Source organism: Halichoerus grypus, chromosome 2 (assembly GCF_964656455.1).
Source record: "Halichoerus grypus chromosome 2, mHalGry1.hap1.1, whole genome shotgun sequence".
NCBI lineage: Eukaryota > Metazoa > Chordata > Mammalia > Carnivora > Phocidae > Halichoerus > Halichoerus grypus.
In genome coordinates, this window is record NC_135713.1 from 198528214 (window position 1) to 198544096 (window position 15883).

General features: G+C 38.8%; 1 protein-coding gene across 1 annotated transcript in view; it reads right to left on the reverse strand.

Annotated features, from left to right (window-relative positions):
- The window catches only part of ABCA6 (ATP binding cassette subfamily A member 6), a 64313-nt gene that overhangs the window by 11934 nt on the left and 36496 nt on the right, over nt 1-15883 (reverse strand). The window contains exons 23-31 of the mRNA XM_078066010.1: nt 13469-13576; nt 12385-12558; nt 11854-11967; nt 9487-9603; nt 7845-7922; nt 6485-6576; nt 5660-5780; nt 4048-4165; nt 2846-2937 (exon numbers count right to left, since the gene is read on the reverse strand). Coding sequence (XP_077922136.1) covers nt 2846-2937; nt 4048-4165; nt 5660-5780; nt 6485-6576; nt 7845-7922; nt 9487-9603; nt 11854-11967; nt 12385-12558; nt 13469-13576 — 1014 coding nt within the window. The remainder of the gene's footprint in view (nt 1-2845; nt 2938-4047; nt 4166-5659; nt 5781-6484; nt 6577-7844; nt 7923-9486; nt 9604-11853; nt 11968-12384; nt 12559-13468; nt 13577-15883) is intronic.

Here is a 15883-nt window from a genome sequence, read left to right on the forward strand (position 1 = left end):
ACCTCCCAAAAAACAAGAATCCAGGGCCTGATGGATTCCCTGGGGAATTCTACCAAACATTCAAAGAAGAAATAATACCTATTCTACTGAAGCTGTTTCAAAAAATAGAAACAGAAGGAAAACTTCCAAACTCATTCTATGAGGCCAGCATTACCTTAATCCCCAAACCAGGCAAAAACCCCATCAAAAAGGAGAATTTCAGACCGATATCCCTGATGAATATGGATTCCAAAATCCTCAACAAAATCCTAGCTAATAGGATCCAACAATACATTAAAAGGATCATCCATCACGACCAAGTGGGATTTATCCCTGGGATGCAAGGGTGGTTCAACATTCGCAAATCAATCAATGTGATAGAACACATTAATAAGAGGAAGGAGAAGAACCATATGGTCCTCTCAATTGTTGCAGAAAAAGCATTTGACAAAATACAACATCCTTTCCTGATTAAAACTCTTCAGAGTATAGGGATAGAGGGAACATTCCTCAAGTTCATAAAATCCATCTATGAAAAACCTACAGCGAATATCATCCTCAATGGGGAAAAGCTGAGAGCCTTTCCCGTAAGATCAGGAACACGTCAAGGATGCCCACTCTTACCACTATTGTTCAACATAGTACTAGAAGTCCTAGCCACAGCAATCAGACAACAAAAAGAAATAAAAGGTATTCAAATTGGCAAAGAAGAAGTCAAACTCTCTCTTTTCACAGACGACATGATACTTTATGTGGAAAACCCAAAAACTCCACCCCCAAATTACTAGAACTCATACAGCAATTCAGTAATGCGGCAGGATACAAAATCAATGCACAGAAATCAGTTGCTTTCTTATACACTAACAACGCAACTGTAGAAAGAGAAATTAGAGAAACGATTCCATTTACAACAGCACCAAAAACCATAAGATACCTCGGAATAAACCTAACCAAAGAGGTAAAGGATCTATACTCTAGGAACTACAAAACACTCATGAAAGAAATTGAAGAAGACACAAAAAGATGGAAAAATATTCCATGCTCATGGATCGGAAGAATAAACATTGTTAAAATGTCTATGCTATCCAGAGCAATCTATGCCTTCAACGCCATCCCAATCAAAATTCCAATGACATTTTTCAAAGTGCTGGAACAAACAATCCTAAAATTTGTATGGGATCAAAAGACCCCAAATCGCCAAGGAAATGTTGAAAAAGAAAACTATTTAAATTACTAAAAGCTGGGGGCATCACGTTGCCCGGTTTCAAGCTATATTACAAAGCTGTGATCACCAAGACAGCATGGTACTGGCACAAAAACAGACATATAGACCAATGGAACAGAACAGAGAACCCAGATATGGACCCTCAACTCTATGGTCAAATAATCTTTCACAAAGCAGGAAAAAACATGCAATGGAAAAAAGACAGTCTCTTCAATAAATGGTGCTGGGAAAATTGGACAGCCACATGCAGAAGATTGAAACTCGACCATTCTCTAACACCATTCACAAAGATAAACTCAAAGTGGATGAAAGACCTCAATGTGAGACAGGAATCCATCAAAATCCTAGAGGAGAACATAGGCAGGAACCTCTTTGACATCACCCACAGCAACTTCTTTCAAGATACATCTCCAAAGACTAGTGAAACAAAAGCAAAAATGAACTTTTGGGACTTCATCAAGATAAAAAGCTTTTGCACAGCAAAGGAAACCGTCAACAAAACAAAGAGGCAACCCACAGAATGGGAGAAGATATTTGCAAATGACACTACAGATAAAGGGCTGGTATCCAAGATCTATAAAGAACTTCTCAAACTCAACACCCAAAAAACAAATAATCAAGTCAAAAAGTGGGCAGAAGATATGAAAAGACACTTCTCTGAAGAAGACATACAAATGGCTAACAGACACATGAAAAAAATGTTCATCATCATTAGCCATCAGGGAAATTCAAATCAAAACCACATTGAGATACCACCTTACACCAGTTAGAATGGCAAAAACGGACAGGGAAAGAAACAACAAATGTTGGAGAGGTTGTGGAGAAAGGGAACCCTCTTACACTGTTGGTGGGAATGCAAGTTGGTACAGCCATTTTGGAAAACAGTGCGGAGGTTCCTCAAAAATTCAAAAATCGAGCTACCCTATGACCCAGCAATTGCACTACTGGGTATTTACCCCAAAGACACAGATGTAGTGAAAAGAAGGGCCATATGCACCCCAATGTTCATAGCAGCAATATCCGCAATAGCCAAACTGCAGAAAGAGCCGAGATGCCCTTCAACAGATGAATGGATAAAGATGTGGTCCATATATGCAATGGAATATTACTCAGCCATCAGAAAGGATGAATACCCAACTTTTACATCAACATGGATGGGACTGGAGGAGATTACGCTAAGTGAAATAAGTCAAGCAGAGAAAGTCAATTATCATATGGTTTCACTTATTTGTGGAACATAAGGAATAGCATGGAGGACACTAGGAGAAGGAAGGGAAAAATAGGGGGGGGATTGGAGGGAGAGATGAACCATGAGAGACTATGGACTCTGAGAAACAAACAGAGTTTTAGAGGGGAGGGGAGAGGGGGGATTGTTTAGCCTGGTGATGGGTATTAAGGAGGGCACGTACTGCATGGAGCACTGGGTGTTATACGAAAACAATGTTATTGTGGATCACCACATCAAAAACTAATGATGTATTGTATGGTGACTAACATAATAAAATTAAAAAAGAAATTAAATAAATAGTAAAAAAGAAAACTATTTAAATTACTAAAAGTAGAGTTTTACAAAGATATAACCTATATTTATCATGAAATGTCTATTTTGGGAATGAAAATCATTGTGTCATTTCTTACTACCTCTCCAGCTGTTGGCTTCGTGATCCCAGAAATCATTCTAATAGATGAGCTTTTACCAGCACCGTTGGGTCCTAGCAATCCCAAAATTTCACCTGAAAGAGAATCACTGATTATCAGTCTGGGAAATGAATTACCAAAACCTGTTTCTTCAAACCTTTTGAGATATGTACACCCCTCAGTACTATTTTGAAATTTTTAACATATATGTAATCCATTTCACCAAACCATGTTCTCTAACTCCCATAATTATATGAAATATTAGTGAAAAGCTTATGGATTTGATGTCAATAAATCCTTTGTTTTCCAGATTACTTTTTCAGTTAAAAATGAGCCAGATTCTTTTTGGTAGCAGGTGGCTGATGTGCTGAGTACATGTTTAAGTGATTCCTAAACTTGGGAAGTCAGGGACATTTTCTCCATCCCAAATTCCCCCACCTGCATCCAAGCCACCATCATCTTTCATCTGAACTGATATAAACTTAGCCTCTTGTCTGCCACCCAAATTTACAAACAATAGCCAATGTGTCAATTTATTCAAAACTTAAAACGGTAACAAAAAGCTAGCTAAAAACCCTCTGGTGGCATTCCACTAATTTGGTATAAAAATCTAAACCCTTTGCTGTATTTCACAAAGTGGGACCAATCTGGCCCTGCTCCCCTCTTGGGACTTCCTCCCTTCCACCTGTAGGTGCACCCACTGCCTCTTCATGCCTCGATCATTCCAAAGGCAGCCCCAGCTCTGAGTTCCTGCCCTTTCTCTTCTCTCTGTCTGGGTGTCCTTAGCTCTGCGTGCTCACACAGATGGACACCTTTCTCATCACTCGGGTCTTGTCTTAAATGTCACTGCTCCCGAAAGGTTTTCCCAAACCCTAAGTGAATGCAGCCCCAAGTCACTCATGTCATTCCCCACATTTGAATGCCCCACACAGAACTTGCTTCTGTGACAACCTGACACTTTTCTTGATAAGTTATTTTTGGTTTTTGACCCTCTCTGAGGATGTAAAATCCATGAGGACAGGGACTTTTCTATTTCTTTCATGATTATATTCCAGAACACAAAGCAGTCCCTGGCATGCTCAAGAAATAGAGGGTGAATGAATGCATGCATGCATGCTTCAGCAAGTACAATGGTGCCTGTTTCAGAGACGTTCAGTGGGTATTTCCGAAATAATGGTGAATAAAATTAAGTGATTCTTCCAAACCTTTTTTAACACAGAAGGAGATATTTCTTGCTGCTATTTTCTTCTTCCTCTTTGAGAAGCAACTTTTTTTCTGACCTGCATACTCCTTGTGTAGACAGCTAGCGATTATGACAGGCTTCTGGAATAGAGGACAGTGTGATTTTCCTCTTAACCTTCAGGGACTTTATGTTCCTATGTTCTCATTACTGGAAATTTTCTTACTCTATGTCATAAAACGAAGTATATTTTATTTTCATTTTTTAAATTTTTAGAAAAGATTTATTCATTTATTTTGAGACAGAGAGAGAGAGCACGCTGGGAGGGGCAGAGGGAGAGGGAGAATCTGAAGTAGACTCCCTGCTGAGCTTAGAGCCCACACGGGGCTTGATCCCACCACCCTGAGATCATGACCTGAGCCAAAATCAAGACTCAGATGCTTAATGGACTGAGCCACCCAGGTGCTCCAAAACAAAGTATATGTTAAACTGACAGTAATCTATATTGCTTGTTTCAAATGTAACCTGCATTCATTGATGTCAACAATATCTCTAAGTCTCTTAAATCTATCTTCTAAAATAAAACAGTATGGGGCACCTGGGTGGCTCAGTCAGTTAAGTGGCTGCTTTCGGCTCAGGTCTTGATCCCAGGGTCATGGGATCAAGCCCTGCGTCAGCCTCCCTGCTCAGTGGAGAACCTACTTCTCCCTCTCCCTCTGCCTGCTGCTCTGCCTACTTGTGCTCTCTCTCTGTCTCTCTGTCAAATAAATAAATAAATAAAATAAAATAAAACAGTATAGGGGAGCCTGGGTGGCTCAGTCGGTTAAGCATCTGCCTTCGGCTCAGGTCATGATCCCGGGGTCCTGGGATGGAGCCCGACATCGGGCTCTCTGCTCAGTGGGGAGTCTGTTTCTCCCTCTGCCTCTGTCCCTACCCCCTGCTTGTGCTCACTCACTCTCTCTTGCTCTTGCAAATAAATATATAAAATCTTAAAAAAGAAAAATAAAACAGTGCAGCTTCATGGAAACTGGCTCTTTGCCTTCCCAGAAAGGTCTAGGCTCATGGGCACATCACAACATCTAAGTCAGACAAAAGAATAACCCTTCAAATCTTAATCCCTGTTCAGCATTTTATAACAAATCTCACATAAATTCTCCAACTCATGAAATTTTTGGTTTTGAAATTACAGCTCTACTTATCAAAGCCCATTTTCCTCTAAAGAACAATAAAACCATTATGTTCAGTGTGTTCCTTTGAGCTTCCAGGATACTTCAAAGAAGTGCCTCCATATTTAAGAATTATGAAAATACACCAAGTTCCAAACTTTCGAAATGAAAACCAGCATATCGACCTCTCTTCTTGATAGTTCTTGAATATAGGTCCATTAACATCCACTTTGTCACTTGCTTTCCTTTCTTTCTTCCTTTTTGTATTTTTATTCATTTGAGAGAGAGTGAGTGAGAGAGAGAGAAAGAGAGAGCACAAGCGGGGGGAGCAGGAGAGGGAGAAGCAGGCTCTCCGCCGAGCAGTGGGCCCGACACGGGGCTCGACCCCAGGACTCCAGGATCATGACCTGAGCCAAAGGCAGACGCCCAACAGACTGAGCCCCCTGGTGCCCGTGTCACTTGCTTTTCTACCTCGTCTGTGTGTGAAGTGGTCAGGGCAGCTGCTACTCTTTGCCTTTCTGCTTTAACATCTTCATCCTCATCAACAGGTTCTTCGGGATTAGGTCGAGCACCTCTACTTTGGGGGCAAATTCTGTGGAGAAAATGAAATGTAGGACATAGGGTTTTTTCGTTAGTCAGGATGTCCCCCAAATCAGCTTCTCTGTGGTTTTACCATCCTTTCTCTCCATATGCTGGTGATGATAATGGCCCTGCGAATACTGCTTCTGCTTTTACCAAGAATTCCCATCCCCGTCGCCAGGATCCCCTGCTCATTATTGTCATTCTTCCAGTTAGACTCTTTGACCCTTACAAATGTCCTGGCAACTACTGCTGCTTCTTTAAAAATCAGGTCACCTACATTTTGTCTCTTGACTCTGAGCCCATCTTAATCACACAGACATTTGCCCTCAGCATCTTTTACTGTTCGCCCCTCCGGCAGCCCTTGTATAATGTCCACGTTATGGAACACTCTGAACTATGGTACGTTGCTCAACCACTTCCGTCCTATCTCCTCTGTTCAAGGATGTGTGAGCATCTTAGGTGGGAAAATGGCATATTTGGGTATTCATTAAATTTCTGTGGGACTGAAAACCTCTCTCCACTGGCTCGTGGTAGAACTCTGACTGAGAGTCCTATTTCCAGGCAGTCAGCCCGCAGCAATCCACGGACCATCGTGAAAATCAGCATGCTGCTTACGTCGTAAATATCAACCCACATGAACAGGTCAGTAGTGCAGCCCACTACGGAGGAACGTTAAAATATGATATTAAGTTCGAAATTAAGTTTTATCCCAACCTGAAAACAGGATCCTTTCGCATTATTTTCTTTCCACATTTTGTTTCCATGCATCTTAGGATACAAACAAATATCAAAGCCTGCAAGTAAGGCTAGGAGCAAAGAAAAACAGTTATATATAGGCATAAGTTCACAAATATTACTTAAACATCTGAATTAAATTGGTGGCCTTTGTCTTCGAGTAAAATACATGGGAAACATTTTTACAAATCAGGGGAGAAATCCAGCTGTACAATGACAATCCAGCTTAGTGGCACCTCTCTCCTTTCTTCTCACAATCCACATCCTATCTGTCAACAAATTCTATCTGCTCTACCTTCAAAATTACCCAGAACCCAACTTCTCGTCCCTGCCTGTGCTGCTCCCGCCCAGGTCCAGGCCATCATAATTTCCCATTATAATATTGCAACACTTTGTTACCTGGTCTCCTTCCTCTTCTCCCTGTGCCCCAAACACCTATTCTCAATACAGTCACTAGAAGTACTCTTTTAAAAAATAAGTCTGATCATATTGCTTTGCTTAAAACCCCCCAGTGACTCCTCGGTTACTCAAAGAAAAGTTAAAGTCCTTATAGTGGCCGAGACTGCTCTGTGTAGCCCCCTCCGTCCACCCTGCACTTGACCCTGTGACTTCCATGACCTCCTCTTGTACCGCTCTCCCCTTGGTCCCTCGGCCACCACCACACTGGCCTCCTGGCTGACCCTGGAACAAGCCAGCATCACTTGTGCCCCTCCTCCTAGAATGTTCTTCCCCAAGCTATCCCTGTAGCTTGCCTCCTTGCCTCCCTCAGATCTTTACTTCTCAATCAGGCTTTTCCTGACTGCCCATCTCACACAATATATATTATCTATTTAGTTTATTATCGGTCTCCTTCCACCACAATATAAATGCCACAGGGGCAGGCACTTCTGTCCATATTTGCTCCTATGCCTAGAAAAGTAGAGACACATTGTATTCAGAGCCAGTAGCTTTCTTCAGCCTAAATATACCAATATAATCATTTTTCCCTTTCATTTTTATTACTCATCTGTGCCCTTTTTATCTTTAATTCAAAGGATTTCAGTTATATTGCACCTATATTTCTTACAAGCTCTCTCAAATTTGGAGGTGGCAATAAACAGGATAAATAAACATGAAAAATTAATTTTATATTACACTCTGGACCTACACAGTCCACACGCGCTCGTAAAAAGTAACTCGTGATTTGGAATCCTGTCTGAATTGTCTTATTCTGAGTCTTATTCTGACACTGTATTAAAAGTGCTTTCAAAGTTGGCACACATCAGACAAACCAAATAGTTATGATAATAAATGCTAACTATAAAAAAAAATAGGTGGAGAGGTAGAAAGGCCTTCTTACTATTAGGCATACTAGAAGATCAACTCCGCTTGGGTCATATCTGTGTTCTGGGTATTTTGGTTGGTGCTCGTAAGCTCTCTGCAAAGACAAAAAGAAAAACAGCTAAGTGCAAGTTCATCAGCTTTATGATTTGCATTTAGATAATATGGAATTCCACATGTTACATATTTCCTTCATTAAGTGTGATTCCCCTGTGTGCACTGGTGACAGGCAATTCCCTGCAGAAAAGAAAGGGGACCCCCACTCAACGCTGTCTCTTGGTGAACAGGTAACCTATGTCTGTTCTTCTTTTCCAATTTTTTTCTTTAATGTTTTGGTTTAAGGTTTGCCTCAAGTCTACTGAAAGCAGAGCAGAGGGAGGAGCCTGCATTGTGACAAATAATAGGGGTTGACAATATTTGTCCTAAATGCCCCTCAAGAGCCTTTTCAGGGCCCCTTCCTACCCAGGTGGTGACTTGCCCACCAAAATAATTCGTCCCATCATGTTATTCTTTCTTCATCAATCATTGCATTCAGAAAGTAGCTCATTCCTCCTAAACAATGTATGACAGATCTAGGTTAATGTAGTTCACTTTGTAGGTCTGCTTATATCTTAGGAGAGAAATGCTTTAAGCAAAGGAATGAATTTCCAGTTGCGAATTCTAAGTGTTGCTCAATTAATGGAAAAGTGCTTTTGCAGACACAGAAGGCTTTCGCAGGTTCCCAAGAACACAAATGATTAGGGCAGCTTTTTCTACTTTCTTTGAAGTATCATCCAGGATGATGCGGGGCTCTAAAGAGTATGTTCCTGGCTGAGCTCTTGGGCTCATCCCATCGTACATGTCTTTCCATTTGAATCCAACCTTCTTTAATGCCTCCTGGTCTCCCCTGCTTCAGTGCCATCGCTTCTCTCCAGAGAACATGCTTACCTTCTGCCCCACTCTCCTGCTAATTAATTCTGGCTCATTCTTCAGGATTCTGTTTAACAGCATTGCTTCCCCCCTCCCCCAAGAATTCTCTCTCTAGATTGTGTCAGATATGCTTTGGACCTTGCCCTTGGCACTCTGCCCTTCTTCTTTGGATCCTTTAGGCCCTTTTGCATTGACTTGAGGTCTTCATCTCCACCAAGCTCTGTGGAAGGATGGACTGTGCTATCTTGTTCATCAGGTGTCACCAATGACCAGCACAGTGACTGACACAGAATACTGTTTAATATATATTTGTGAACAAATAAATGGCATTGTATATGATTTTATCCTCGCAATGGATAATGAATACGCATTAAACTAGGCAACATTTTTCAACCTGGCATTAGTTTTGAATAGCATTTGACAATGCTTATGTTTTGCATAGAGCATATGGTAAAGCTTTTTAAACAGCTTTATTGAGGTTAATTTTTCATGCCATAAAATTCACTCATTTTAAGCATACAATTCAAAGATTTTTAGTAAATTTACAGAGTTGGGAGAGCATCACCATAATTCAACTTAATAACATCTCCATCACCCCAAAGACATACCTCATATGCATTTGTGGTCAATCCCCATTCCCACTCCAACCCCAGGAAACCACTAGCCTGCATTCTATCTTTATAGATTTGGGGCAAAGCACTTTAATAGGCTACGTATTCAAAATTAATGACACCGTCGGTAATATTTCTTACCTGAGCCAAAAAAGCTAGAAACCCACCCATGGTGGTTGACGGAACTAAAACCATGGTAGAAATCAAGGTAGGCAAGGTGAAGTGAATCAGCACAATGTCAAACATGATGATTGAGGCCTACAAGGCAAGTTAAAATATATTGCATGTCAGACATATGCAGTTGACTGATATTAGGGAAAATATTTAAGATGTAGGTGTTCTCATCATATACATCAGAATTTTCCCACATACAGATTCACCACTTTCAGAGGAATAAGGGAAGTGAGGGGTTTTTGTTAATGAGAATAAATGTGACCTTTAGCTACCCAACAGAAAAATTTTAGATAAAAATCTGGAGATTAAGGTGAATGTTAAAGTGACCAGGTAGACTTTCTGACAGTGCATTAAGTTAATCTAAGACAATAAGATAAAGAGAGAAATTTACCTTTTTATTACTAAGGTAACAATATTGTGAAGGTGTAAAAACCTGTATAGGATGGAAAGCTAGACAGGTGGTTATTTTAAAAAGTCCATACTGCCTCCCACTTAGACTAAAGCTTCCTAAATGTCATCCCTGCTCCATTTCTTCCCCATTCCAAACAAATAATTTTATTGAGACTGTGCATTTTGATTGCAATGGACTTATTTTCTTTTAAAATACTGGTAAATGTGGGATGGGGGATAAAGATAATTTTTCATTGTTCTGTTTTAAGGATCAGTTTATCAGTCAACAAGTGTGTGTTGAGCACTGTATTGAACTTTTGCTTGATCTTATTAATGTATGAATTATAATAAAAACACTAAGAATTGTAACTACTAAATTCACTGAATATTACACAAAACACCAGGCATTAAGAATTTAGCATGCGCTGTTTGCTTTAATCCCCACAACAACTCCATAATGTGGTCATTCTTACTATCCCTTCCTTCCATATGGGAAATTGAGGGTTCAGAGAAACAAATAACATCCTCAAGACCAGACAGTTAGTGAGTGACAAAGTTGGAACTCAAAACCCTATGTGTGTGTGATTCCTAAATCTTTAGGTTAGAAGACTATACTGTTTTGTGGGATTGTTATGCAGGGGAATGTTGTGTGACTACTAAGTGAACTTACAGTTTGGGGGAAACGTATAATCTACAAATAAAAAACGATTGTGAATAAAACCAGTAACTTGTAATCAAGTGTTCAGTAAGAACACAATAAGCATTTTAGATGGCAAATCCAAAAAATTTTTCTCATTTTGGAACCACCACGATTTCTCTGCAAAGGTATCACGTGATTATCCACATTTACGTTACATCTCTCCTCTTGGTTTCCGTGACATCACATGTGCCTAATTTTTCTCCCAGCTCCTTATTTTTGATAACTACAAGTCTATTGGTCCACTTAGCTAACTTCTTTTATTCTACCAAGCCTCCAAGTTTCTTTTGTGAATTGTTTTTTCCTTCTTTCTCATCCACTGGAACAAGAGAGGATTGCAATCTGCACAAAGGAAACATGCTATCACTCAGCGTGCTAAGATGCACTACCATACCCCACCATAGGCTGAAAGGTACTTCCGTATTAGACAAGGGCCTGAGATACCCACGAAGGACCACACCCCGTGGGCTAGGAGAGTCCACTGGACTCCAGAAACAAATTAACAGCTGAGTGTGGCTTCACTCAGTGATGAGGGGACTTTAGTATACTTTCCTTACAAATTTACCCAAGATCATAAAAGTGCAACTGCACTTACCATCATCTGATACATTTTTATATATGATTTGTGAATCCTAAGACTAGCATAGTTTAAACTGATACAAATTGCATGATGAAAGGTCAATTATCACAGTACATATCCTCAACACATATTTTAAATGAAACTATAAGTTCTTTGTATCAGGCATAAAATTACTGCAAACTGCTTGAGGTCTCTGTGAAGATGTATAATTCAGCCCACTCAAATCAAGATGTTGATCAACATAAACTTTAAAATAGTATTGTCAACCATCCTACTACCTCATATTTTTTTGACATCAGGAATGACATAAGGTCTGAGACCTCAATTTTATTCTTGAGTCATCACTGATTTTTACGTGGCCTTAAACAAGCTCCTGAATTTTTTCCCCCTCTATAAAATTAGATGAATTATGGGGGCGCCTGCGTGGCTCAGTCGTTAAGCGTCTGCCTTCATTTCAATATTCCATAAATATGTAGCTTTTCAGTGGTATAAAAATGCAATAGACAAGGACACTGAAATAGATATACATGTAAAAGAAAAAGGGAAAATAATTAGAAATTATAAATGTGTATTATACTGTAACATTTCTCAAGGCAAAGGTGATTATATTTAATGTTACATTGAAAGTTACTCATCTCTCTCTTTATATGTTTGTATATGTACTTACAATATAGAAGCAAAATGACCAAAGGCCACTATTTTTTTTCCACTTGCGAAAAATAAATGATATCACATATGTCAAGAAGACAAGTGAAGTTGCATAACCAAGCCCAAATACAACCTGAAAATAATACAAATAATCAAAGTCAAACACTGAAGTATTAACGGAAGGAAAAATTAAATTACAAATATTTTTAAATATCTTATTTCAGGGGTGCCTGGCTGGCTCACTCAGTTAAGCGTCTGACTTTGGCTCAGGTTATGATCTCAGGGTCCTGGCATCAGGCTCCCTGCTCAGCGGGGAGTCTGCCTCGCCCTCTCTCTCTGCCCCTCCCCCTGCTCGTGCTCTCTTTCTCTCTCTCTCTCAAATAAATAAATAAAAATCTTTTAAAAAAAATCTTATTGCACATGCACTTTGAACTTTTTTTGTTTTAGTTTATGACAAAATATGAAAATGTCTTGCTTATAGGAAATATCAAATGTTATAATTTATCATGAATTACTTTATAAGATACTGTCTATATAATGTGTTACTTACCAAACCAAACACAATTCGACTTGTGATATAAATCTCCGCTATGTTGGCTATGTAAAAAATTAAATACATTGAAAGGAGAAGAAGAATGAAGACGCTAATATCCACCAGCGCCTGCCCACACCAGTAGGCAGAAGGGTAGAGGCCTGAAATCCATAGCTGGGACTTAGCTCTCTTCTGATGAGAAAACACAGGATATACATAGATTCAATTGAAATCCAAATCCAAAACAAACACCATTGGGAGAGATTTTAAGATAAATATAATAAAATCATTTTAAATCTTCTAATAATTTTATATATATATATATATATATATATTCTTCTAATATTCTTCTAATATTCGAAGAATATATATTCTTCTAATATTCTTCTAATAATTTTATATATATATATATATTATTTGGAATCTGAGGTCTAAAGAGCCAATTCCATAACGATGGCCATTGTGAAAATGAGTATTGTTTTATTTTATACGTTTGATTCCCCACATCACTTTAACTCACGCATAATGAATAGAAAAGCAGACCTCATAATAATCAAGGCATAAACTTCCTTCAAAAGAGATATTATTCTGTGACCTGAAGGACAATAAAATTATCCATTATCCAAATATGTTATGGGGGTTACTGGCTCAGAATAGTGAAGGATGACTTATCTAAATCTGATTTAACTGTTTTGCCTTGGATAACAGACATGATCAAGTACAAATATAACCAAAAATTTTATTTGCCACAGTAGAAAGGGGATTTAAGTCTTACATCCGGTCCTCAATTTAAATATCAATGATTTCTTCCTTTTCACTGGGAAATAATGTCGTCAAAAGTTGTATAATAGTCCCCTTTACAAGTTTAGATTAATTTGAATCCCTGTAAAATTACTGCATGTTTCCCGCAGTTTTGAAGTAAAAAATATTTTGTGTTTTTAGAAGTAAAGTTTCTGACTTGATAGAAATAATGCTTAACTACACTATCTAAATTAGACATATGCTTCTATGTCTTTCTCACAGGAAAACATTTTGAACACATAGCATTTAAATCACAATTACTGGAGTCCTTGAAGTTCTCTTTTCTTCCCCCTTCTCTTACTTTGTAATCGCTGATACTGCTCATGGAGATGTAAGGTGAAATGCTACACACAACCCAAAACAAGAACATGGAACCTTCCGGCAGTCCAGTCCAGAAGAACATATAATTCTGCAAATATAAAAGGTACTTTAAACTTGTGAATATTTTAAAAAATGAAACAAATACTAATGTGGTGTTTTCACACTGACTGATTTGAGCATGTCGAGCCACCCCTGCCGCCCAGGAATAAATCCCACGTGATTGTGGTGAATAATCCTTTTAATGTACTGTTCAATCCTATTAGCTAGTATCTTGGTGAGAATTTTTGCATCCATGTTCATCAGGGATATTGGTCTGTAATTCTCCTTTTGGGTGGGGTCTTTGTCTGGTTGGGGATCAAGATAATGCTGGCCTCATAGAAAGAATTTGGAAGTTTTCCTTCCATTTCCAGTTTTTGAAACAGTTTCAGAAGAATAGGTATTAATTCTTCTTATAACAGACACATGAAAAAATGCTCAACATCACTTGGCATCAGGGAAATACAAATTAAAACCACAACAAGATACCACCTCACACCAGTCAGCATGGCTAAAATTAACAACTAAGGACACAACAGATGTTGGTGAGGATGTGGAGAAAGGGGAACCCTCCTACACTGTTGGTGGGAATGCAAACTGGTGCAGCCACTCTGGAAAACAGTAGGTTCCTCAAAAAGTTAAAAATAGAGCTGCCCTACGACCCAGCAATTGCACTACTAGGTGTTTATCCAAAGGATACAAACATAGTGATTAAAAGAGGTACACGCACCCCAGGGTTTATAGCAGCAATGTCCACAATAGCCAAACTATGGAAAGAGCCCAGATGTCCATCAACAGATGAATGGATAAAGAAGATGTGGTATATATGGTAAACAATGGAATATTACACAGCCATCAGAAAGAATGAAATCTTGCCATTTGCCACAATGTGGGTGAAACTAGGGGGTATTATGCTAAGCGAAATAAATCAGTCAGAGAAAAACAAATACCATATGATTTCACTCATGTGTGGAATTTAAGAAACAAAACAGATGAACATAGGGAAAGGGAAGGAAAAATAAATAAGAGGAAAACAGAGAGGGAGGCAAATCATAAGAGACTCTTAACTAAAGGAAACAAACTGAGGGTTGCTGGAGAGGAGGTGGATGGGGGAGGAGGGTAATGAGGTGATGGATATTAAGGAGGGCACTTGATGTAATGAGCACTGGGTGTTATATGCCACTGATGAATCACTAAATTCTACCTCTAAAACTAATAAAAAAATTAAAATTGAAATTAAAAAATTAAACAAATACTAATTATCATTAAAATACACTTTTTGAAGTACTGAAAAATAAAAATAAAAGTGTACGCCTTAATTCAGCAACATCTATGCATGAATGTGGGAAAGGAAATGATTTCTGATCATTTAACATATGGCTTCAACTCCTAGAAAAAAAAAAAGAAGTAAAATATAACTTATGACCCACTTCAGGGTATATATTGAAAAGAATTGAAAGCAGAGTCTCAAAAAGATATCTTCCCACATGTTCATAGAAGCACTACTCATAATAGCCAAGAGGTGGAAGCAATCCAAATGTCCACCAACAGATAAAGGGGTAAACAAAGCATGGTATATACATACAGTGGAATATTATTCAGCCTCTAGAAGGAAGGAAATCCTGTTACATGTTGCAACATGGATGAATTTCAAGGACATTATTCTAAGGGAAATAAGCCAGTCACAAAAAACCAAATACTATATGACTGTCCTTATATGAGGTATCAAAAGTAGTTAAATTAACAGAAACAGAAAGTAGGATGGTGATTGCCAGGAGCTGGGGGAAAAGGGACAATGAGGTTTTAGTTCTGCAAGATGAAAAAATTTAAGAGATCTGTTTCACAATAATGTGAATATGCTTGACACTATTGAACTGTACACTTAAAAATGGTCAAGATGGTGAATTTTATGTCATATGTTTTTGCCACAGTGCAAAAAATAGTAATTTGGGACTTATGATCCTGGAGAAACAGATCACTCAGGCCTGAGCAGCATGTCTTTCTCAGCTAATCTTGTTATAGATATGTAAAGCCATCAGCAGCTGGCTGGATGTGTTTGGAAGCAAAAGAGCTAAAAAGAAAACTTGATGCCACCAAGCTTGTGGGGAAGGAGACAACTTTGAATCACCATCCCCAAATCCGTGTCTGCCTGAGGCTGGGCCCATGCTTAGGTACAGGACTGCCTCTTGAATAGAATCACAGTCCAGCAGTGCAGTAGCCTGTCTCAAAATAATTCTGCAGTTCTCAAGCTTTACTTAAGGCTTTAGAGGCTACAAGGATCAATTTGAATGTTTCACCAGGTACAAAAATCCATTACTGTCTTCATAAAAATGGCTGAGAAAAGAAAGGTGTGCGCGAC